At 44.9% G+C, this 23,156-nt stretch overlaps 1 protein-coding gene across 1 annotated transcript; it reads left to right on the top strand.

Annotated features, from left to right (window-relative positions):
• LOC128120304 (NXPE family member 3-like) lies at positions 1 to 22,745 on the top strand. The gene is made up of 5 exons (XM_052754127.1): positions 1 to 130; positions 8,041 to 8,783; positions 9,592 to 9,674; positions 15,608 to 15,820; positions 22,138 to 22,745. The coding sequence occupies exons 1-5, from the start codon at positions 74 to 76 to the stop codon at positions 22,668 to 22,670; spliced, it is 1,629 nt and encodes a 542-aa protein (XP_052610087.1). The 5' UTR covers positions 1 to 73; the 3' UTR covers positions 22,671 to 22,745.
• The last annotated feature ends 411 nt before the right edge of the window (positions 22,746 to 23,156 follow it).

Raw genomic sequence — 23,156 nt, forward strand, 5'->3', positions numbered from 1 at the left:
CATGATGCCTGGAGAGAGAGAGCTGCATTTGTATTTATAGTTCCAGAGGAGTCTAGGCTGTGTGGCTCTATTCATGGGGCAATTCAAGGGCTACAAGATTCTGACTGCGGGGTTAGTCTTTCTGGTTTTGGTAAGTACTTTTCTTGCCTCTTATTGGCTTCATTACTGCTTCTCCCTATGTTTGGATTGGTTAAATGCCTTAATATTGGAGAGTGGACTGAGGGAAGCTCTCATGCTCCCTCTTTCCATCCCTGAGGGGTATCTGGGAGCATCAACTGCAGGGGAGAACATCATTCTAAGGAGTGTGAGCAGGTTGCATGTTGGAGTCCATCAGGAAATCTAAATAAGCAAGTGTGTGGACTTCTGCTGGGAAGAAATGAGCAAATGTTTGCTTGCCCTACGTAAGGCACCACCAGCAGACAAAAGAACAATTCTACCAAGTCTCGCGTGCTGAGTAAGTGGGTTTATTGGGCTTGCGTAAGGAACATATGTTACTCCCAAACAACCACATCAACAAATGGGCTCGCCAGACAACTTCCCTACAGCTTCATAATGGAGTTCTCCCTGCTGCTAGCTTTCACCTTCTCTATGCTCCAGCACCTCCAGACACCGCAAGAGGATGGAGCAGAATTGCAGATAACTGGGAAAGGTTAGGGGTGGGGGAAGCTGAATCCCAGGTGAGGGTTTTAATACTCTCCCAAACCCTCCTTCCACAAGCAAAAGTCCCAGACTAGGACTTGTTGAGGCATTCTTGCCTGTCCTCACAGCTGCTCTAATGAAGACAGTGATGGCTGTGTTCCACATCAGCAATTCAAGTTCTCGGTTCTCTCAACTATAGAAGATGGTGTTCTCTCTGTCCCAGTTTAAGAGAAAGAAGTCTTTTGGTGTCTGGTTCTGCTTTTAGCCTTGAGGGATATAAAAAAAGTCAGGAAATAGAAAAAGCCTTGTGTACACATGAACACACACACACTCACATGCACTCACATATTCTCTCCTACACCCACACTCACATACACAAAGGACTGGTAAAGGGGCCAGTGAGAGTGGGGGAGTGATAGACGATAATAGGGGTGAATATGATCAATATGCATTGTTTATGTGTAGAAATTGACACAGAAAATAAATACATTTAAATCCCTTCCTGGAGGAAATCAAGAAAGAAGAGTTTAGGATGAGCCACTGTTTCTTCTTTGAAGTTGTGTACTAGAAAAAGCCAACACTGTTCAGGAGGAAGCTTGTCCTGTTTGTTCATAGGTCAAATTTTAACTCAGAGGGTGTTGCTGATATTTAAGCAGCAAGGCTTTGTTGCCTGGAAATGCAGTTTCTCACCTTTCCTAGAAAAGGAATGGTTTGAAACATGATTTGACAAATTGGACATTTTTCTGAGAGCAGTGAAAGAGTGAAAGAGGTTAAGAAAAAGTGAATTCCTTCTTTGCAAAGACGTTGATTCCTGATTGCATTTCCACAGCAACTTTGTGCTGTGTGCCCTCCCGTCAACCTTCACACATACTGAAAGGAGTTAAGCTGTAACATACATCAAATGTCCAAGGAGATCAAAGACATTTATGGACATGACTGTAACCTAGGAAAGCCAGAGATGGTGACTTACCCCGTGGAGTCCCAGCCTTTGGGAGGCAGAGAAAGGAGAATTATGAGTTGGAGACTGACCTATGGAACAAGCCAAGCCAATTACCGTGAGCTGTCTCAACAACAACCAAAGGGGGGTTGAGCAAACATAACAGTAATTACCGGAGAGTGGCTCAGAAGGGCTTTTCTTTCCCTGGATCCACAGACTGTTAATGTATGCTGTGGGAAGAGGGAGATTTCCTTCAAGTGGTGTAGCCTCTGGGAAGTTGCCTAGGCTCCTGTAAGTCACCTTAATGAAACTTATCAGGGGCTTCTGTGTTGTTTGAGTCAATTGAGAAAAGAGGTCACTCCCAATATCAATTTTATAAGCCTGTGTGGCAGCAAGAAGGTCCAGCCTCTGATGGGCTGACTGTGTAGGAAGGTTTTTGTCAGGACCCCTGTCAGCTCTGTCCCACCAGCCCACTCCCAAATAACCACACAGAGATTTATTATTCATATAAATGCTGGGCTGATAGCTTATGCTTGTTACTAACTACCTCTTACAACTTAAATTAACCCATATTTCTCCTCTACCCTCTGCCATGTGGCATATTCATCTCCTACTTCCTCTGCATTTCCTCTAGACCTCTGTGATTCTGCACTTCTGCCCATCATCCTCCTAGTCTGGCTCTCCCACCCAATCTCTTCATGCTCAGCTATAGGCCAGTCAGCTCTTCATTAGCAATGAGAGTAACACATCTTCACAGTGGACAAAAGGATTATTCCTCAGCAGGACTGAACCTACAACCACTGTAAAAAGGCATATTTATTTATTGTTGCACAAAGTTGTTTTTTGGGTAAACAAGTTCCTCATACAAAGTCCATTGTTTAATCTCTATGTTTTCTGAAGGAGAGCATTACGCTCCAGCCATTTTACTTAGTCTTTTATTGTGTGTGTGTGTGTTTTACAATAGTCATTAACTCAAGAGCTGCAAGTGTGCCAGAAGTGTCTTGTGACCAGAGTCATGCAAAGGCTGTAAAACTGCTTCAGGCAAACAGCTGTAAAATTCACAGAAAACATTCAGTGATTTCCACCAACATTGCTTCTGTGAGGACCAGCCTCCAGCAGCTTAGATTTGAAGGGGATCCTATGTAGTCAGAGGACTAATCACTGAACTTGATTTTCTATCTGAGGGAGTAAAACTTAAATCTCTGGGGTCAGCAAAAGGGGACAAAATTTAACTCCCTGGGGCTGGCAAATAAAGGGGAAAACATACACATACACACACATACAGACACAGACATACAGAGACACAGAGACACAGACACAAACACACACACACACACACACACACACACACACACACACGTACATCTTCAACATATCAGGATCTCACCTAGGGTGCCGATATATGGCACGCCTTCAGCAGGTCAGAGAAACTTAAGAGGAGATGCAGAGCTGGCTAACTACTGGACACACAGACACATGAGGACTTTTCTGAGGGCCAAAGCTTAGTTCTTCATATTTTTGTTCTCACTGTTGATTCTTCTACTCTGTTCTTTTTCTGTTCTGTTTTCCTACCCTGATGTTTCCCCTCTATCTCTCCTGATGTTTTCCTTCTAACTTTCCTCCTACATCTTTCTTGGTGTTTTCTTTCTCTCATGTCTTTTTTTTTTCCCTTCAAACTTGTATACCCCAGTAGAGTCTGTCAAGCAATGTAAAAATTATATTGTGGTTACAATCTATTTTTAGGTGAATGATTACAATGAATAAAAGTTTTTTAAAAAAGCATATTTTTCATGTCCCTTACATGATTAAACATCTTACTTATTATTGGTGAAAAACATGTTGCCCCAAGCATACATTCACACCCAAGCAACTTGTTATAGATAACATAGTGTAAGCAAGCAAGGTATTTTTCTCAGCCAGCTCTTTTACTGGCAGGCTGCCTTTTGTGTTAACAAAGAAAGGACCAATCATTTTATTACTTAAAAGAAACACAAACCTATGTCGGACGGTGGTGACGCACACCTGTAATCCCAGCACTCGGGAGGCAGAGGCAGGTGGATCTCTGTGAGTTTGAGGCCAGCCTGGTCTACAGAGCTAGTCCAGGATAGGCTCCAAAGCTACAGAGAAACCCTATCTCAAAAACAAAAACAAAAACAAAAACAAAATAAAAAAAGAAACACAAACCTAAACTTTTTATATGAAAAAACAATCAGTCATCTCTACTTTAAATCCCGTTGCATACGAACAGTTTTGTGGGTTTTCTTTATATCAGAAAGCTGAGGGCAGATATGGGTACAAGGAATTAATCATCATCTTTGATCACTAACCAATCCTAGGGAAAAGGCATGTCAGCTAATAATATTTGGGCTTGCTTTCACCTATATTAGTTTTTCTACTAAGCTAACCTCTATCAAAATCCTATTTAAATAACACTATTGTATAAAATTATTAGTTCACTTAAACAGTACAGCTTAGGAGGATATAATCTTCATAACAATCCACACGTAAAAATACCCCGTACAATGGGATATTTCCATGAAGTAACCACACCACATTAAAGGCATGGGTATCTCCCCACACCCATTCACACTATGCCAGATGCCAGACAAAAATATCAGGGGCAAACATGTAAAGACACAGCAGTAGCAAGAGACATTCTGGAGCCAACGCTCTCAGTGTCCTGCCTAACTGAGATTCACACATCAGAGCTTTGCTTCCTCATGGGCTGATTCCCTGAAGTCAATTGCCACCTGCTTCTCCTCTGACATGGCCACTGGCATGTAAAGATTCTTCAAGGTACTTCTAGAAAACCATTACTCTGTTCTAATGTTTACCCTAGATACAGTGACTCTGCTTGATTCCCACAACAAAACAAGTTAGGGCACACATACACTGACACACACATATACATTCACACACACATACACTCACTCACACACACATACACTCACTCTCACACACACACATACTCACTCTCACACCCACAGACATTCACTCTCACACCCACATACACTCAGTCTCACAAATTTACTATTGTTTTGTGTATGTGTGGGGGATGGCGTATGTGGTGACGATTTGAGGGACGGTGTGGGTGGATGTTGTGGGGTGTGGGGAGATGGTGTGTGTGTATGGGATTGTTGGTGTGTGGGGAATGGTGTTGGGGAGCAGATGGTGTGGGGAGGATGGTGTGTATATGGGATGGTATATGTGGGGGTATCATGTGAAGGGGAATTATGTGTGTGTGTGTAGGATGGTGTGGGGGAAATGGTGTGGGGGGGAGATGGATGGGGAAGGATGATGTGGTGAGGGATAGTGTGTGTGAGGATGGTGTGTGGGGGATGGTGTATAGGGGATGTTGTGTGTGGGATGGTGTGTATGAGATGGTGGTAGGGGGATGGTGGAGCGATGGTGTGGGGAGGGATGGTGTGTGGGCAAAGGTGTGGGGGGATGATGTGGTGGGAGATAGTGTGTGTGCAGATGGTGTTTGTGGGATGGTGTATAGGAGATGATGTGGGGGATGGTGTGGGGAGGGATGTTGTGTGGGTGATGGTGTTGGGGGATGGTGTATAGGGGATAGTGTAGGGGGATGATGTGGTTGAAGGATGTGGGGGGGAGATGGTGCTGTGATACAATCTATGCACACTGTAAACATGTATTGCTTTCATTGTTAATAAAAAGTTGATTGGTTGATGGCTAGGCAGGATTTTTCAGGGCAGAGAGAATGCTGGGAAGATGGGTGGAGTCAGAGGAGTACACAGACAGATAGAAAGGAAGTAAGACATCCAGGAGAGGTAAAACCACAAGCCTCTGGGCAGCAAATAGATGAACATAAATAAGTTAATTTAAGTTGTAAGAGCTAGTCAGTAATAAGCCTGAGCTATCAGCCAAACATTTATAATTAATAGTAAGTCTCTGAGTGGTTTTTGTGGGAAGTGGCTAGCTGAACAGAGCTGATCAGGGTCTCAATGAAAAACTCCACCTACAAGATGGTGTGTGAAAGGGATGATGTGTGTTGGGGGGGATGGTGGTGGGTAATGATGTGGAGTCGGGGAATGATGGTGGAGATGGTGTGGGGTGGGGGATGGTGTAGTGTGGGATGGTATATGTGTTGTAGGGGGAATATACAGGAAGGACTTGGGAGGTAATTCTCTCCTTCCATCATGGATTATGGAACTCAGAGCATCAGGTTTACACAGCAGACAATTTGACCCACTGAGCCACCTTGCTGGCCCTATTTCATGTTTTTTGTTTGTTTGTTTTTGTTTGTGACAGTCCCCAGTTTCCCCAGGCTTTTCATATCTATCCATACACAGCCTCAGGGACTAATATGACTAGGTGGGGAGGAAATGAATAAATGATAAACACATGGGCACACAGAAAAGCTGAGATCCAATAGATTGGGCTCTGGTGGTGAAGCTGCAGCAGGGAGAGAGATCACCAAATTTATTATATACAGCTGAAGAGGGAGGTGGGTTTATAGTATCTTGCTCAACAAGGAAGCAGGTTTAGCAAATATTGGTAGAGTCCGTGTCTGTAAGGGAGCAGTTTTCAGGCAGTAAGCATCTTAGAGGAGGAAGCAAAGGTGGACACACACTATCAACATTTACACTCAGACCAGGAGGGAAGGCTTTGCCATTTCCCTGAGCCTAGCATGGGGAAGGCTTTACCAGTTTCCCATAGGTCTGAGACATTGGGGTCCTTGACGTGACTGTGCCCATGTCAACAGCACACATCCACTCGGGACACACATTCACCCAGGCCTTCCTCCACTCCTCCACAAAGGCTGTCCTTTAGCCAAGAATGACCTGAAACTACTGATCTTCCTGCCCAGGCCTCCCAAGTGCTGGAACCACAAATATGCTATACCTGGCCTTATATCATGCTTACAAATGTCATAATCATCTTATAATTTACAAACACACATACAAGGGATTAGGATTTTGATCCTCAGTGTATGTAATGTACATGTCAATTTGAGTAGCATTTATATACTTGTAGTATGTACTTTCCATACCCATGAGCCTACTATTTAGGTAAACTCTCACACAATGCATTTCCTGACCCTCCTTAACCCCATTTTCTTAGTCCTACCTACCTTCAAGCCTCATGATCCATCAATGTACACGATGAGATTCCCTTGGTTCTGTCTCGCCACTGCCAGTTTAGATTTTTAAGTTCTTGGGTCTACAGAGTCTGTAAGCATCAATGCTACTGTTCTCCAGCATGTCAGATAATGTCAACACTGGGATCAGCAAGATGGCTCAGCAGGTAAGGGGACTAGTTGCCAAGCCTGATGACCTCAATCTGGTACCCTGGAAATGGTGGAAGGAGAGAAATGACCTTACAAATTGTCCTCTGACCTTCACATGCAGGCTATAGTGTGCAAGTACATGAGTGAATTCACGTGTTTACATACATACACACATACACACACACACACACACACACACACACACACACACACACACATACACACAGAGTTTAAAAAGAAAAAACCTGAGGCATTTTGTAAGGGTCTGAGAATCACTGAAGGAAGACCCCACACTCAAATAATATGCAAATACAAAGTGCATTTATTCTGCAGGAAAAACCAGCAGGCAGGGGTTGATGATTATCCCCACAAAATGTCGATGATGACCCAGGATAATGGCACCCAGTACATTTTAAAGGAGACTTGGGAATTCTAAGTATCTCTGTTCTAATTGGGCAATTGGGAAGCAGTTACATGGGGTGTATTTTGATTGGACAGGACTAGATGGGGGCTATTAAAGTTCCATCCATGGTGGGCTTTTTAGTCCTGTATGGTCAGTAACAGCCATATCCTGTAACTTTTGGGTCTTTCTGCCTCATAAGACCAGGCTTCAAACTGTTTGACTGATTGGTCAAACTTGGCTGGGGTATTTCCTGAACTCTGGCTTAGGTCAATATTTACAATGGGATAGTTCCTCTGTCTAAGATGGAAACACGTTCTGGCCCCTTCAATTTGAAGCTGGAGAAATGGCTCAGTAGTTAAGAGCACTATCTGCTCTTACAGATTTCTGGGCCTGGTTTGCACCCCCCACATGACAGCTTACAACCATTTGTAACTCTATTTGCAAGTGATCCAAAGTTGTCTTCTGATCTTCTTAGGTGCCAGGCATGGACATGGAACACATATATACATGCAAGCAAAACACTCCTACACATAAATAGTAAAAAAAGAAAAGAACCGCAGTAAGGACCTCAATTTCCCTGGTAACATGTGGCCACTCCAGTGGGACTCCCCAGATAGTCTAGTAACAGTATCATCCCATCCTGAGTTGTTTGTTTCAAAGAAAGGTCATGGCGACTCAAATGCCAGGCTTTTGAATGACAGACAGATGACACAAGCAGGTAGGACTCCTAGGTGCTACTTGGCCAAATGCAATACCTCCTTCCAGGAAGACATACACCACACTGGCATATTCCTCTTTCTTTACCCACAGGTGTTCTATCTCTCGATGTCTTGGCCTGAGCCCAGGAACCATTGGCTCCCACTACCCCATCCTGCCTCTAAATATACCTCTAAGCCCAAAGACTGGGACTCTCTCTCTCAAGAACTCACCAACCTGACAAGCCTTCTATATTGGCCCCCAACTGGTGGAGACAGGGATCACTTTTTGGCTTCTACCAGCCCCAAAACCTCCACTTACAGATTGAAAGGTCCTGTGCAGGCCAACTATTCTCTGGGAAGTAACCTAGAGGCCATCCTTGTGGCTAGGGATCACCAAGGTAGGCCCAAGACTCATGGTGGAGATCTGTTTCGGGCAAAGCTCCTGAGCCGGGAATTGAAAGCAGGAGTCCCAGGGGAGGTGAAGGATCTGGAGAATGGCAGGTACCTCTTGTCCTTCCCTCTGCTCTGGGCTGGATGGGCTCAGGTGCAAGTGAGGCTGATCCACTCCAGCGAGGCAGTTGGGGTCCTGCAGAGAATCTGGAGAGAAAAACGGGCCACTGTTGACTTTAGAGGATATTTCCGAGGAAGGAACGGCATTCAAGAGACTGTTATCTGCAATGTGGACCCCCAGTCAACTGGAGCCAAAGGGCCCACCTGCCAGTACAGGGATGTGGTTTCTGGGGAGGACTGGTTCTGTGCTCAACCCTCTACTTTACCCTGCAATGCTTTAGTTGGCCACTCGAGTGGAAGTTACCTGAAGGTGACCACACCACATGATGAAGACCTGCTGGCCGGGTAAGAATAGTGAATGTGTTCCTAAGTGATCTCTCTCTCTTTCTCTCTCTCTCTCTCTCTCTCTCTCTCTCTCTCTCTCTCTCTCTCTCTCTCTCTCTACATTTGTGGGGGGGGCAGATCATGTGTCTGCCATAGAGTACATGTGGAGGTTAGAAGACAACTTGAGGAGTTAGTTCTCTTCTTTCACTTTGTGGAGCCATTTACCATTCTCAGTTTATCACACTTGGCAAGAAGAACTTTTACCTGCTGAGGCATCATAATCATTATTTAGAGATTCCTGCAGCCCAGCTTGAACTTAAATTCTTTGTGTGGTTTTGGGTGACCTTGTAATGGCAGCAGAAAACTCAAGAGTTCAAGGACATCCTTGGCTGCATAGTGACTACAAGTCCAGCCTGGGATACATGAGCATTACTTCGTGTGTCAAAAAGGCAATCAGGGTCTGAGTGGGGTGGGAGGTATTGTTATATTCCCTACTGACTGTTTGTGTAACAACAATAACAAAATTTAATGTTCTTTCTAGACTCTAGTGCTGGGGAAATTATACCTTCTCACTTCCTGTGGTACTCAGTTTATTACAAAGGAGAACTACATGGCCCTTTGGTTACCTTGACTATTACTGAACTGATAAGATTGTTCTCTTTGTTGTGTATTTCTCCTAACTGTTACAATTGCCCTGTCAGTGCTCACTAGATTGTAGTGACCTGAGATTAGGCAGAGGAGAGACAACCAGTCAATCATGGTATGCTCTTGAAAATCAAATTTTCACCTGGTCGACCTCCCTCAAAGTTCACATTCAGTGTTTCTTCAGGAGTGTGACTGACCAGCCACTCCCTTCAGGCATATCTCCAATCCTGGTGACACCAGCAGCCGCTGGGAACATGAGTGATGTGGGTGAGTGAGGCTGGAATATGGGGGTGGGGTGGGGATGGTTGTCAGCTGAGATGGGTTGTGGGCTTTTTGTTTTGGTGTGGGCTGGGGGTATATGGGTGGGGTCACTCTCCTGTGCAGAAGTATACGAGATTAGGCGTACATCAGAATTGCCCAAATTGCTCTTTATTTTGTTTTATTTGACTTTAAATTGTATTACAGTTTCATTTACTTGTTTTGTGTACACATGTGTGTATCTGTAGTCCCAGGATTTGAACTCAGGTCACCAGGCTTGAGAGCTGGTGCCTTTACCTGCTGAGCCATCTCACTTGTGGTTTTATGTTGTTGTTGTTTTCTTTTTATTGCAAGCTTTTTCAGCATTTTGCTCATCAATAGTAATCAGAGCAAAAATGTGGGGTTCTGCCAGCCTAAGGGTGACTGGGTAGGTGGTATACAGAGCTAAGGTAGGCTGGAGGAGCTAATTCTGCTCTTTCAGGCCACATCCACAAAGGAAGGGAGCCCGGCAGGACCCAGGTCCAATGCATATATTATTTCTCAAAGAGGTTCCAAATGCAGTGTTTGCACAGTGACTGCCTAGAGGCCTTGACTGACCAAACACCCATAGTATTCAGAGGGACCCAGTCTTTCTCTTGCTACTTCCTCAGAAAGGAAGAAATGGAAGGCATTGGTGCTTCCCTCAAAGAAGTAAGGGACCCCTCGATCCGTCTTCATCTGCCACCAAAGGTGAGGCTGAAGGGGAAGACGGAAGATCTCTGAGGTCCTACCCAGCAGCACACAGAGCTCCAATCAGGATGGTCCTCCAAAGTCCACATGAACACACACACACACACACACACACACACACACACACACACACACACACACACAATCAGAATGAAATCTATGTGGAAAATATGCTTAGCCACTAAAGAACATTGGGCACAGGGTAGAAAGTATCTGTGGCGATGTTTTGTTTGTATGTTAATAAGTAAAGTTTGTGCAGAGATCAGAGGAAATAGCAAGCCATTTTAAGCAGACATAGAAGTCAGGCAGTGGTAGCACATGCCCTTAATCCTATCACTTATCAGGCAGGGTCTCTGTGTGTTCAAGGCCATATTAGGGAACAGAGCCAAGTGTGGTGACACATGCCTTTAATCCTAGTACCAACCATAGAGACCTGGAGGTCTGTACAGACAGGCAGTGACAAGGAAGTGAGGTAGCTGGGCTAGAGAGCCACTGAGAGGGCCAAACAGCAAGGCAATAAAGGCATATGTAAGACAGGAAGTAACACACATTTGGAAGCTTCAGAGTTGGTGAGTTAAGGTCGGCTGGTGGCTTCTTTGATCTCTAAGGCTTTCTCCTACATTTGGCTCCACATGTTTTTTATTTAATAAGACCACTTAGAAATTTGTCTAGAAGTATCGATTATTTTATGCTCCAGAGAATACCAGATACAGTGCCTAGAGGACGCACTGGTGGGCCTAGAGCCTCAGGCACAAGGATCCAAGTGGCCAGCCATGTGGCCTTGGGATGCCTGTGTCCAGCCACTTGGAAGGTCTGGACCGGAGTTCCAACCCATCCCTAATATCCTCTAATCCCCAATGGACGGTCACTGAGGGAGGTGCTTGAGCTGTTTCCATGTGTGGGCACCACTCCTGCCAGACAAGGTGCTGGTTGCCAGCCATCAGCCCTGGGCTGCAGGAAGGTTTCCGGGTATACACAGGAAAGACCCAGGTAGCAGGTCAATGTTATAGGACAGTAAACATGGGGCCACATAAAGGTCCTCTTTATGTTTTGAGACAGAGTCTCTCACTGAGCCTGGAGACTGCTGTTGAAGCTAGGCTGGCTGGTCAGTGAGGCCCTGGGATCTCCATCTCCATCTCCCGAGGTGCTTGGGTTCCAGGCATTGCACACCCAGTGTTTACACATGTTCTAGGGGTCAAGCTTAGGCCCTCACCCTTGCACATGCTTGTACATCTCCCACTGAGCCATCTCCCCAGCCCTCAGATGGGTTTTATTCTAGGATTTAATCCTTTTCCTGTCAGAGAAGTGTAGTGCAATGGTTAGTACTAGGGCTGTAACAGCATACTTCCTAGCTTCAAATGCTGTCATTGAACTTTAAAAAAAAAAAAAAAAAAAAAAAAAACCTTGATAGACTGGAGATAAACTTAATGGGAGAGTACTTGTCTGCCGCGCCTGCATGGCAATTGGGCCCAAAACCTGTCGAGGGAAGTCAGGATGAACACAGTGCACACCAGTCAAGTTACAAGCATCGGGACTCGCTTTATTCTTTCTTCCCCATCTTGTATACCCTTTCAGGAGGAACAAACAAAATTGTTTATCAAGCACCCAGGGTCAAGGAATGGTCAGCATGCCCCAGGAAGCCACAGCTGCCAAACCACGAGATATACCAAATAGTAAAACATCCGCAGAACAGCCTGACCTCAGCGCACTCAGAACAGGGGAGGTGGGGGCAATCTTAGAGGGGTCAGAGCCATTCTGATCCCAACATCTCCTCCCTTTTTATTTATTTAAGTGGCACCTGTCTTAGGTCGACCCGGTAGTATGAACTTACCCGTCATAGGAAAGTGCCCTCCATACTTCCTGTCTTAGGTGCCCATGCTATCCTAGGAAGTTACCCGTCTCTGGTTACTGCTTATTAAGCATCTGAATCCACACTTGAGTGGATTCAGTATGTGCTGAGACAGCTAGTAGGGCCTGTCGGGTGACACCTGCATGAATGGTAAATTGCGTTTTAAGTTGGCAGAGAGCCCAGAAGCGTACCCCGATTCCAAGACATCCTAGGATTGCCATAGCAAGGGATCCTGACCATTTTTGAAACCAGCCTCCAACCTGGGCCACCCAACCCCATCATCCAATATCTGAAATTGGAATAATTCTAATATCATTAGTGGCTTGTATGGCATGAAAAAGCTGCATAGTAAAATTTACAAATGTCATATTCCAGGACCCTGAAACATACTTATTCAGCCTCCAAACTTCATGAGAGGCATTAACAACTTTCCCCAGGGTCACACACATAGATATGTACATCTGAGAGCAGGTCGAGTGTTGTTGAGTTCATAACAAATCAAATTGTTCTTGTACCAACACCATCTGTTGATTAAGTGTTGGCAGTCCAGAATGTACATGTTCATTTATCTGATTTTGAATGTCCAAAGCATTAGAGACTCTTTTCACTACATCAGCTTGCTGGATCTGTTGAGAAAGGGCAATTCCTGCAGTAGCAGCAGCAACGGCAGAAACAGCAACGACAGTAACAATGGCGGCAGTGATTCCAAAACCTCTTTGTTCTATACAATTGTACAGGAAACTGGGAAGATGCTTTCATCGGCATCGGAATGGCAGGAGGAATTCTTCATAATTAACACATTATCTTCATCAAGTCAGCAACTGCTAAGGCTGCAATTCTGAACAGAACAATTTTAATAAAGCACCCCCTCCCACCCCAGTATCATTCCACACTGAAAAAAGGAAAGGAGCTAATAAACAGGGAAAGGAGGAAATGCTAAAATTTTTCCCAGAAGAATAATTGACTTTAACAGACTCCTCAAAAGTGTTAGGTTAGATGCCTGGTAAGATTCTACCAAAGATAAAGTAAAAGGAGCCAAGGCACCATAGCTGGATACAGCTTCCTTCAACTGCCTCATTTCCTTGAAGGTGAGGGCAACACACTGTCTGATTCTCTGACAGGGTTAGCAGGATCATCTGTCTCTATGACCGGGAATGGATGGGCACCTGAATTTTGGAAGGCTACTCCTCGATACTCTTTTACATTTGGCCATTTCTAATCCTCCTCCTCATAATAGGCTGGAGGTAGAGGTGGCGCAGATGGCTGAGTGCCAATAGCGTCCTCTTTGCCTGAACTGTCTTTTGGCTTCACTTTACATTGCTTTAATTTTGTCTTTAACTCCTTGATTTCTTGCTTTAATCTCTCCTCCTCTGAGTCCTCTCCTTCTGATTCTGACAACTCGGTCTCCATGTCCCATAACACATCTGATTTCTCATCAACAGCGCTTACAGATTTCTTAGTTTCTTCCTCTTGAACCTCATTAAAAAGTCTAGTAGCCTCAGCTAATTGTTCTTGTACTTTAACTTTCTCTGTTAGCAAGGCATCTTTAACTAATCTCCATAAGGAAAATGTAGCTATGGGTAAGTTATCTGGGCCCCTCTTTCCAGGTCTCAGTGAGACCTCCACTTGCTGCGCCTGCACGGCAATTGGGCCCGAAACCTGGCTAGGGAAGTCGGGATGAACACAGCACACACCAGTCAAGTTGCAAGTGTCAGGACTCGCTTTATTCTTTCTTCCCCATCTTATATACCCTTTCAGGAGGAACAAACAAAATTGTTTATCAAGCACCCAGGGTCAAGGAATGGTCAGTATGCCCCAGGAAGCCACAGCTGCCAAACCACGAGATATATCAAACAGCAAAACATCCGCAGAACAGCCTGACCTCAGCGCACTCAGAACAGGGGAGGTGGGGGCAATCTTAGAGGGGTCAGAGTCATTCTGATCCCAACACTTGTCTAGCTTGGACAAGGCACAGGATGTCATCCTACTGCTTTTGGCCCTTATCCTCGTTCTTGATCATGGTAAATCACTTAAGATTCTAGGATCTCAGTGTCCCCATCTATAATTGGACATGGATAGTTGTTGTGGAATGTTTAACTATGTAAAAATGCATTACATTTGTTTATGCTACATTTGTTTAATTATGTAAAGATGTGTGACTGTTTCACTTTGCCTGCCTAAGGCACTTGATTGGTATAATAAAAAGCTGAATGGCCAATAGCTAGGCAGAGAAAGGATAGGCGAGTCTGGAGGGGAGAGGAAATAAGTAGGAAGAGAAATCTAGGCTCTAGAGAAGGAGAGAAGAGAGATGTGTGTGTGTGTGTGTGTGTGTGTGTGTGTGTGTGAGAGAGAGAGAGAGAGAGAGAGAGAGAGAGAGAGATGCCTGGGGCCAGAAGCCAAGCAGCCACCAGCCAGTCATGGAGACAGCAGGAAAGTTATATATACAGAAAGAAAGAAAGGTAAAAAGCCCTGAGGCAAAAATGTAGATGAAGAGAAACGTTTTAAGTTGTCAGAGCTAGTGGGAGAAACATAAGATAAGTCTGAGCATTCATAACTAATAAGTAGTCTCTGTGTCATGATTTTGGAGCTGGTTTTTGGCCCAAAATAAAAAACCTGCTGCAGACAGTGCTACATCCCAATTGTGAATATGCACACCTGTAGTCCCAGCACTCTAGAAGTGAAGATGGGAGGATTAAGAAGTTAAGGCTGGGGCTTGAGAGATGACTCAGTGGTTAAGAGCACTGACTGCTTTCCCAGAGGACCCGGGGTTCAGTTCCCAGCACCCACATGACAACTCACAACTCATGACAATTAGAGTCTGTAACTCTAATTCCTGGGGATCCAACAACCTCACATAGATATATGTGCAGGCAAAAACACTAATACACATAAAAAATTTAAAAAAAAGAAGTTAAGACCATTCTCAGATACATGGGAAGTTTAAGGCGCTCACGAGCTACCTAAGACTGTTTCAAACACTCATGTGTACACACACACACACACACACACACACACACACACACACACGCTTCACAGGCTCTGTAAGAGTGCATTGATATACTACATATAAAATATGTAGAAGAATGACTGACTGGACCACCAAAATGGCTCAATGTACAAAGGAGTTTGTAGCCAAGGCTGATGACCTGAGTTCAAACCCTGGAATATACACAGTGAAAGGAAAGAACTGACTCCCAAAGGCTGTCCTTTGAGTACCTCATGTGTACTGTGGCATTCACAGCACACAAATAAACAAGTATAAATAAAAGTTAATTTGCAAACAATTTTTAAGACTATTGACGTTTTATAAGATGTTCATTTTTTTTTCTACTTTAAATCTGCTCTGCTTCTCTGTGTCCTATAGCCCTGCCCTCAAGGCCCCCATGCCGCCCTGGCCACCTGTCTCCAAAACCCTCTGGCTTCTACCACCGAGACAGATGGCATTCCACGTTCTGTTCTAGCCGCTCTTTCCCCACTGTGGACAGCATCCTGAACTGCCTGGCTGGCCGCGTAGTCTACATGATGGGGGATTCCACACTTCGGCAGTGGTGGGAGTATCTGCGAGACACAGTGCCCTGTGAGTGACCATGAGGGGAGGGGATGACCTGTGAGGACTCATGATGGAAGAGCCAGACAGCATTTGCATTGAAGGAGACTCCCATGCCTATAGGCCAAGCTAATGGAGGCATTTTCTCAATTGAGATCTCTCATCCCAGATAACTCTAGGCTGTGCCAAGCTGACAGAAAACAAGCCAGGACACCCAAGGATCCAGCCCCACTGCCCAGCACTAGGATTACAAACACACATGACCACACCTAACTTTTTTATTATTATTAAATTTTTATTTATTTTACATATCAACCACAGTTTCCCCTCCCTCCTCTCCCCCCACTCCCTCCCCACACCTTCCCATCCACTCCTCAGAAAGGTTAAGGCCTCCCATGACAGTCAACAAAGCATGGCATATCAAGTTGAGGCAGGACCAAGCTCCTCTCCCCTGCATCAAGGCTGAGTGAGGTATCCCACCATAGGTTCCAAAAAAGCCAGCTCATATGCCAGGGACAGGTCCTGGTCCCACTGCTAGGGGCCTCACAAAGAGACCAAGCTACACAACTGCCCTCCACATGCAGAGGGCCTAGGTTGGTCCCATTCGGGTTCCCTAGCTGTCAGTCCAGAGTCAATGAGCTCCCACTAGCTCAGGTCAGCTGTCTCTGTGGGTTCCCCTCTCATGATCTTGACGACTGCCCCCCTTGCTTGTATAATCCTTCCTTCCTCTCTTCAACTGGGCTCCCAGAGCTCAGCCCAGTGATTAGCTGTGGATCTCTGCAGCTGCTTCCATCAGTTACTGAATGAAGGCTCTATGATGACAGTTAGGATTATAGGAGAAAGCCAGTTCAGGCACCCTCTCCACTATTGCTAGAAGTCTTAGCTGGTTTCATCCTTATGGATTCCCAGAGTTTCCCTGGCATTAGGTTTTTTCCTAACCCCATAATGCCCCCTCTATCAAGATATCTCTTTCATTGCTCTCCCTCTCCATCATTCCCTCAACCATCCTGATCCCTCATGTTCCCATTCCCCCATTTCCTCCCCTCTACTGCAACCGCCCTCCACCCCCAGTTTACTCGGGAGATCTCATCTATTTCCTCTTTCCAGGGCAATTCGTGTGTCCCTCTTAGGGTCCTCCTTGTTACCTGGTTTCTCTAGGGCTGTGGATTGTAGCCTGGTTATCCTTTGCTTTACATCTAATATCCACTTATGAGTGAGTACATACCATGTTCGTCTTTCTGGGTCTGGGTTACTTCACTCAGGATGATTTTTTTCTAGTTCCATCCATTTGCCTGCAAATTTCATGATGTCATTGTTTTTTACAGCTGATGTTGGAGGCCACCTTCAACCTGTTGAAGGGTTCTTGGAAGGAGGAGAGAGGAATGAGGAAGTATTAGAAATATAGACGGAGACTACAAGAAAGACAGAGACACAGGATAGCTTTGAGAGGGCCCTGGGCCAATACACAGTCTCCTCAAGTTTTATTCTAATGAGCTTTTATTTATTTATTTATTCATTCATTCATTCATTTTGGTTTTTTAGACAGGGTTTCTCTGTGTAGTTTTGGTGCCTGTCCTGGATCTCGCTCTGTAGACCAGGCTGGCCTCGAACTCACAGAGATCCGCCTGCCTCTGCCTCCCAAGTGCTGGAATTAAAGATGTGCACCACCACTGCCTGGCTCTAATGAGCTTTTTATACACTACCAAGGAGGAGAGGCAAAAGATCTCCCCTTTTCAAGATCAAAGCACAACATACAGGCAAGTGTAAACTCTTCAAAACACCTGGTAACCACACCTATGGCCTAATCATCCCATTTTCATCCCTGCTGGGTAAAGTAAGCTCAGATTTTCTGACCTTCAGTAAGGCCTTGCTAGGGAGCCTCTGTGGGCCCCCACAACTGAGTAATATACCATTGTGGATATGTGCCACATTTTCTTTATCCATTCTTTGATTGAGGGGCATCTAGGTTATTTCCAGGTTCTGGTTTTTATGAATAATGCTGCTATGAACATAGTTGAGCAAATATTCTTGTGGTATGATTGATCCTGTTTTCAGATTCATTCTGTTAGCCTGTGTCTTTTTATAGGCCAATTGAGTCCATTGATTTTTTTTCCAGAGCTGAGAACTGAACCCAGGGCCTTGTGCTTGCTAGGCAAGTACTCTACCACTGAGCTAAATCCCCAACCCCGGTATTAAGAGATATTAATGACCAGTGATTGTTAATTCCTGTTTTTTGGTTTTGGTGGTGGTGGTGGTGGTTATAGTGTTCGTGTTTCCCTTCTTTTGGTATGAGATTATCTATTGCCTGTGTTTTCATTGTTGCAGTTAACTTCCTTGGGTTGGAGTTTTCCTTCTAGTACTTTCTGAAGGGCTGGACTTGTGGATAGGTATTGTTTAAATCTGTTTTTGTCATGGAACATCTTGTTTTCTTTGTCTATGGTGATTGAAAGTTTTGCTGGGTGTAGTAGACTGGGCTGTATGACATCCATGGTCTCTTAGTGTCTACAAAATGTCTGTCCCTAACCTTCTGGCTTTCAGGTTCTCCATTGAGAAGTCGGGTGTAATTATGATAGGTCTGCCTTTATATGTTATTGGCCTTTTTCCTTTGTAGCTCTTACTATTCTTTCTTTATTCTGTACATTTAATGTTTTGATTATTATGTAGCAAGGGGACTTTTTTGGGGGAGGCGTCCAGTCTATTTGGTGTTCTGTAAGTTTCTTGTATCTTCATAGGTATATCCTTCTTTAGATTGGGAAAGTTTTCTTCTGTGATTTTGTTGAATATATTTTCTGTGACTTTGAGCTGGAATTCTTCTCCTTCTAATATCCCTGTTATTTTTAGGTTTTGTCTTTTCATTGTGTCCCAGATTTCCTGGATGGTTTCTGTTAAGAATTTGTTGGATTTAACAATTTTTTTCTTTCTTTTTTTTTTTTTTTTTTTTTTTTTTTGCAATACAGTTCAGTTCTACATATCAGCCACGGATTCCCTTGTTCTCCCCCCCTCCCGCCCCCCTCACCTTCCCCCCAGTCCACCCCTTATTCCCACCTCCTCCAGGGCAAAGCCTTCCCTGAGGACTGAGATCAACCTGGTAGACTCAGTCCAGGCAGATCCAGTCCCCTCCTCCCAGGCTGAGCCAAGCGACCCTGCATAGGCCCCAGGTTTCAAACAGCCAACTCATGCAATGAGCACAGGACCCGGTCCCACTGCCTGGATGCCTCCCAAACAGATCAAGCCAATCAACTGTCTCACCCATTCAGAGGGCCTGATCCAGTTGGGGACCCCTCAGCCATTGGTTCATAGTTCATGTGTTTCCATTTGTTTGGCTATTTGTCCCTATGCTTTATCCAACCTTGGTCTCAACAATTCTTGCTCATATAGGATTTAACATTTTTTGACCAATGAATTTATTTCCTCTATTGAATCTTCAATGCCTGAGATTCTGTCTTCCATCTCTTATATTCTGTTGTTTATGCTTATAATATGTAGTTCTTGTTCATTTACCCAGATTTCCCGTTTCCAGCATTCCCTTAGTTTGTATTTTCTTTATTGCCTCTATTTCAATTTTCAAGTCTTGAACTGGTTCCTTCACCTGTTTGATTGTTGTTTTCTTCCATTTTTGTTTGTCTTTTCCTCGATTTCTTAAAGGGAATTTTTCATTCCCTGTTTAAGGGCCTCTATCATCTTCATAAAGTTATTTTTAAGGCCTTTTTCTTCTGCTTCATCTGCGTTGGGATATTCAGGTCTTGCTGTTGTAGAATCACTAGGTTCTGGTGGTGCCATATTACTCTTTATGTTGTTGAATGTATTCTTCCATGCTGTTTACCTATCTGGGTCTTATCTAATTATAGGTATATGTATTGATTCCTGTGATTTTTTTTTCTGGATGGGTCTTTTGTTCCTATATTGTCTGTTTCCTTTATTGTCTTTTGGTCTGAATGGCCAAGGGTTCTGCTAATTGGCTGGTTGTCAGGTGGAGGAGCGTTATCTCAGCTGAGGTTTGTGGGATTTGAGTGCCTAGATCCAACATATCGTCCAGTTCTTCTGGCTGGTGTGGGCTTTACTTGTGCCTATGGGGTCTGTTCTTCCAACTGGTGTGGGTGGCGCTTGTGCCTATTGGATCTGCTGATGTTGCTGGAGAGGGCTGTTCATGGGGAGACTGTTCTTCTTCCAGTTGGTGCAGGTGGTGCTTGTGCCTCTAGAGGCAGCTGATTTTATGGGGGTTGGTTTGCCAGGGAGAGGACAATGGGTTCAGTTTGTTTGGGTGGCAGAGTGGGTCTTGTAGGTTACAGAGTCCAATGGGTGGCAGTAGTGGAGCGGCCTCCTCGCAGGACTCTTACCTGCTGGCCTGCTGCTGGGGCTGAGATGGGAGGAGGAGGGACATGGGATGTGCCTTGGAACTTAGGGTCTAGGGACTGGGGCAGTTTAGCTGGGAGACCAGTCACTCACCTCTTCTTCCAATTGGTGCATTTTGTGCTTATGCCTCTAGGGGCTGCTGATTTTGCGGGGGATGGTCAGCCAGGGGGAGGATGATGGGTATGGTGGGTTTGGGCATCGGAACAGATCTTGTAGGATCTTGTAGGTCCAATGGGTGGCAGTGGTGGTGGAGCAGCCTGCCTGCATGACTCTAATCTGCTGGCTGGTCGCTCCACACCTAACTTTTTAATATAGGCTCTGGGGGCTCCAGCTCAGGTCCTCATGCTTGCACTGCAAGCACATTTTAAAGAATGAAAATAATGAAAGAAAGAAAAGAAAGGAGAGAAAAAACTGGGTTTGATAGTACATTCAGGAGGTAGAAACAGAAGGATAAGGAGTTCAGGGTCTTCCTTAGCTACATAGTGAGGTTGAGGCCAGCCTGGGCTATTTGAGCCCTTGACTGAAAATGAAAACAAGCAATGACAGCAAAAGCATCTGGAAGTCATTCTCAAGATATCAGTTGACTGGGGTGTGGTGGGGGAGAGTCAGGAAATAGAGAGTAATTTGTGTAGCGACAGTAGGTTTGTTTTATCCATGCTGCATTTGAGGCAACAGAGAAACATTAGATACTGTTCCAAAGGACACTTGAAGCATGGAATGAGACTCAGGAGTCTGGTAGCTCTTTGACAGAAACCGAAGAAAAAGAAGTGGTTGGATTCCTCACAGGGTGAAGACGGTAAAGGAAAATGGGTGGAGGTCAATACAATGGTTCAGCGGGTTAAAGCATTTGCTCTTCGAGCCTGGTGACCTGAGTTCAATCCTGGGAGCCATTATGGTGGAAGGAGAGCTGACCCTCCAAAGTGGACCATGTGCATGTGCACTCCATGGTACACTCGTGTGCACACTCACACACACATATCATAAACACACATCCTCACACATGGAAGGAAGGAAGGAAGGAAGAAAGGAAGGAAGGAAGGAAGGAAGGAAGGAAGGAAGGAAGGAAGGAAGGAGGAAAGAGAAATGGAAGGGAGGGGAAGGCAGAAGAAGGAAGGAAGAAAGAGAAAAGAGAAGGAAGGGAGAGAAGGAGATGGTAAAATGGGACATGGTGGTGCCTGACTGTAGTCTCATCAGGTAGAGAGAGGAGGATCATGAGTCCAAGGCCAACTTCAACTAGTCTGGGCTACAAGATCCATTCTCAATCCTCTCTCATACCACAAGGGGGGAAAGGAAAAAGGAAAAAGAAGGAAAGTCGATAACAGAGACAAAACTTTATAGAATTCAGGGCTGGAGACATGGCTCAGGGATGAGTGCTTGCAGAGGACCTGAGTTTGTATGTATGTGTAATATATGTATGTGTGTATATATGTATTATTTCTATATTTTATATGTATATTTGAGACATGTTCTTATGTATAACATGTATAATATATAGCTATATTATATAGTATATATGTATAATATATGATGTACATTATAGGTATAAATATGTACATATATTTATAAATGGGTTTTGTAATGTTGCACCCCTTTAATGTCAGTACTAGGGAAGCAAAGGCAAACAGATCTGTGACTTCAATGCCAGCTTGGTCTACATAGTGAGTTTCAGACCAGACAGGGCTACATAGCGAGAATTTGTTTTTGTTTGTTTGTTTGGTTGGTTGGTTGGTTGGTTTTTTAAAGGTAATTTACAGTTCTGTGTTAAATCACAATTCAAATTTTTATTACATTTAATCCTTTATGCATGTATATGGACAATCATATGCTACAGTGTGTGTGAGGAGATCAGAGAACAATGTATAAGAGCTGATTCTCTCTCTATGAATCTTAGGGGATCAAACTCAAGTCATCAGGGCTGGCAGCAAGCACCTTTACTGGCTGAGCCATCTTGCTGATCCCCTATGTTAATACTTTCTTTCTCCTCCTCCCAACAGCCCTGAAGCCAGTTGATCTACATGTCACATATCAGGCAGGTCCCCTGATGGCTGTGGACACCACTCAGGGGACAGTGTTACACTGGAGGGCCCACGGCTGGCCCCTGCGCTCTCACCACACCTCAGTGGCCGCCCTGCACTCTGTGGCCAGAGAACTGCATGGCCTGGCTGGAGGACCCTCCACGGTGGTGGTGCTGGGTGTGGGAGCCCACTTTACCACCTTCCGTCCATCCATCATTGCTCGAAGACTGGCAGGGATTCGGGCAGCTGTGAAAGCCCTGCTGGACCGGGAACCCAGTACTCTGGTGGTTATCAAACTGGCCAATACTGGCTACAAATCCGTGTATGGCAGTGACTGGCTCACACTCCAGGTGAACAGGTTTCTTCGAGCTGCCTTTGTGGGTCTCCAAGTGGCCTTTGTGGATGCCTGGGAAATGACCTCCAGCTTGGATCTGCCAGACGACATCCACCCAACAAAGCTTATTGTCCGTAACGAAGTGGAATTATTTCTGTCCTTCGTCTGTCCCACCTGAATGCTCCCACAGGACCCAAGGCTGAGTGTGGCCATCTAAAGGATGAACAGCAAATGATGGAAAGCTGAAACTACCCCTGGCTTACCCACTATAACCCTTGGGTCACCATTTTGTACATCTCTCTATGCACCACAAGGATAAATCTAGTTTTATATAAATGTGACCATATTTTACATAGTGTCTTCTTTTTGAATGGTGGGAGGTTGTGTGTGATGTATGCACATGTGTGTACAGGTGCCCTCTCCCATGTGCACACAGAGGCCAGAGGAGAACTTAGGGTGTCCTGTTCTATCACTGTCTACCTAATTCCCTCAAGACAGGATCTCTCACGGAACCTGGAGCTAGGCTGGCAGGCAGAAAGCCTCGTGGATCCTTTTGTCTCTGTTACCCACAGCCCTGGGGTTACAGCATAAAGTTCATACCAGTTTTTATGTGCTGCTGGGGTTTCACACTCAGGCCCTCATATTTGTGCCCTTACCCACTAGG

Source organism: Peromyscus californicus, unplaced genomic scaffold, assembly GCF_007827085.1.
Source record: "Peromyscus californicus insignis strain IS unplaced genomic scaffold, ASM782708v3 Scaffold_2__1_contigs__length_46816999, whole genome shotgun sequence".
Lineage (NCBI taxonomy): Eukaryota > Metazoa > Chordata > Mammalia > Rodentia > Cricetidae > Peromyscus > Peromyscus californicus.

Coding starts and splice junctions, on each gene's coding strand:
- LOC128120304 (XM_052754127.1), top strand. CDS start 74: ATGGGGCAATTCAAGGGCTACAAGATTCTGACTGCGGGGTTAGTCTTT. Junction 8,784..9,591: donor GATGAAGACCTGCTGGCCGG/GTAAGAATAGTG, acceptor GTGTTTCTTCAG/GAGTGTGACTGACCAGCCAC. Junction 15,821..22,137: donor TCTGCGAGACACAGTGCCCT/GTGAGTGACCAT, acceptor TCCTCCCAACAG/CCCTGAAGCCAGTTGATCTA.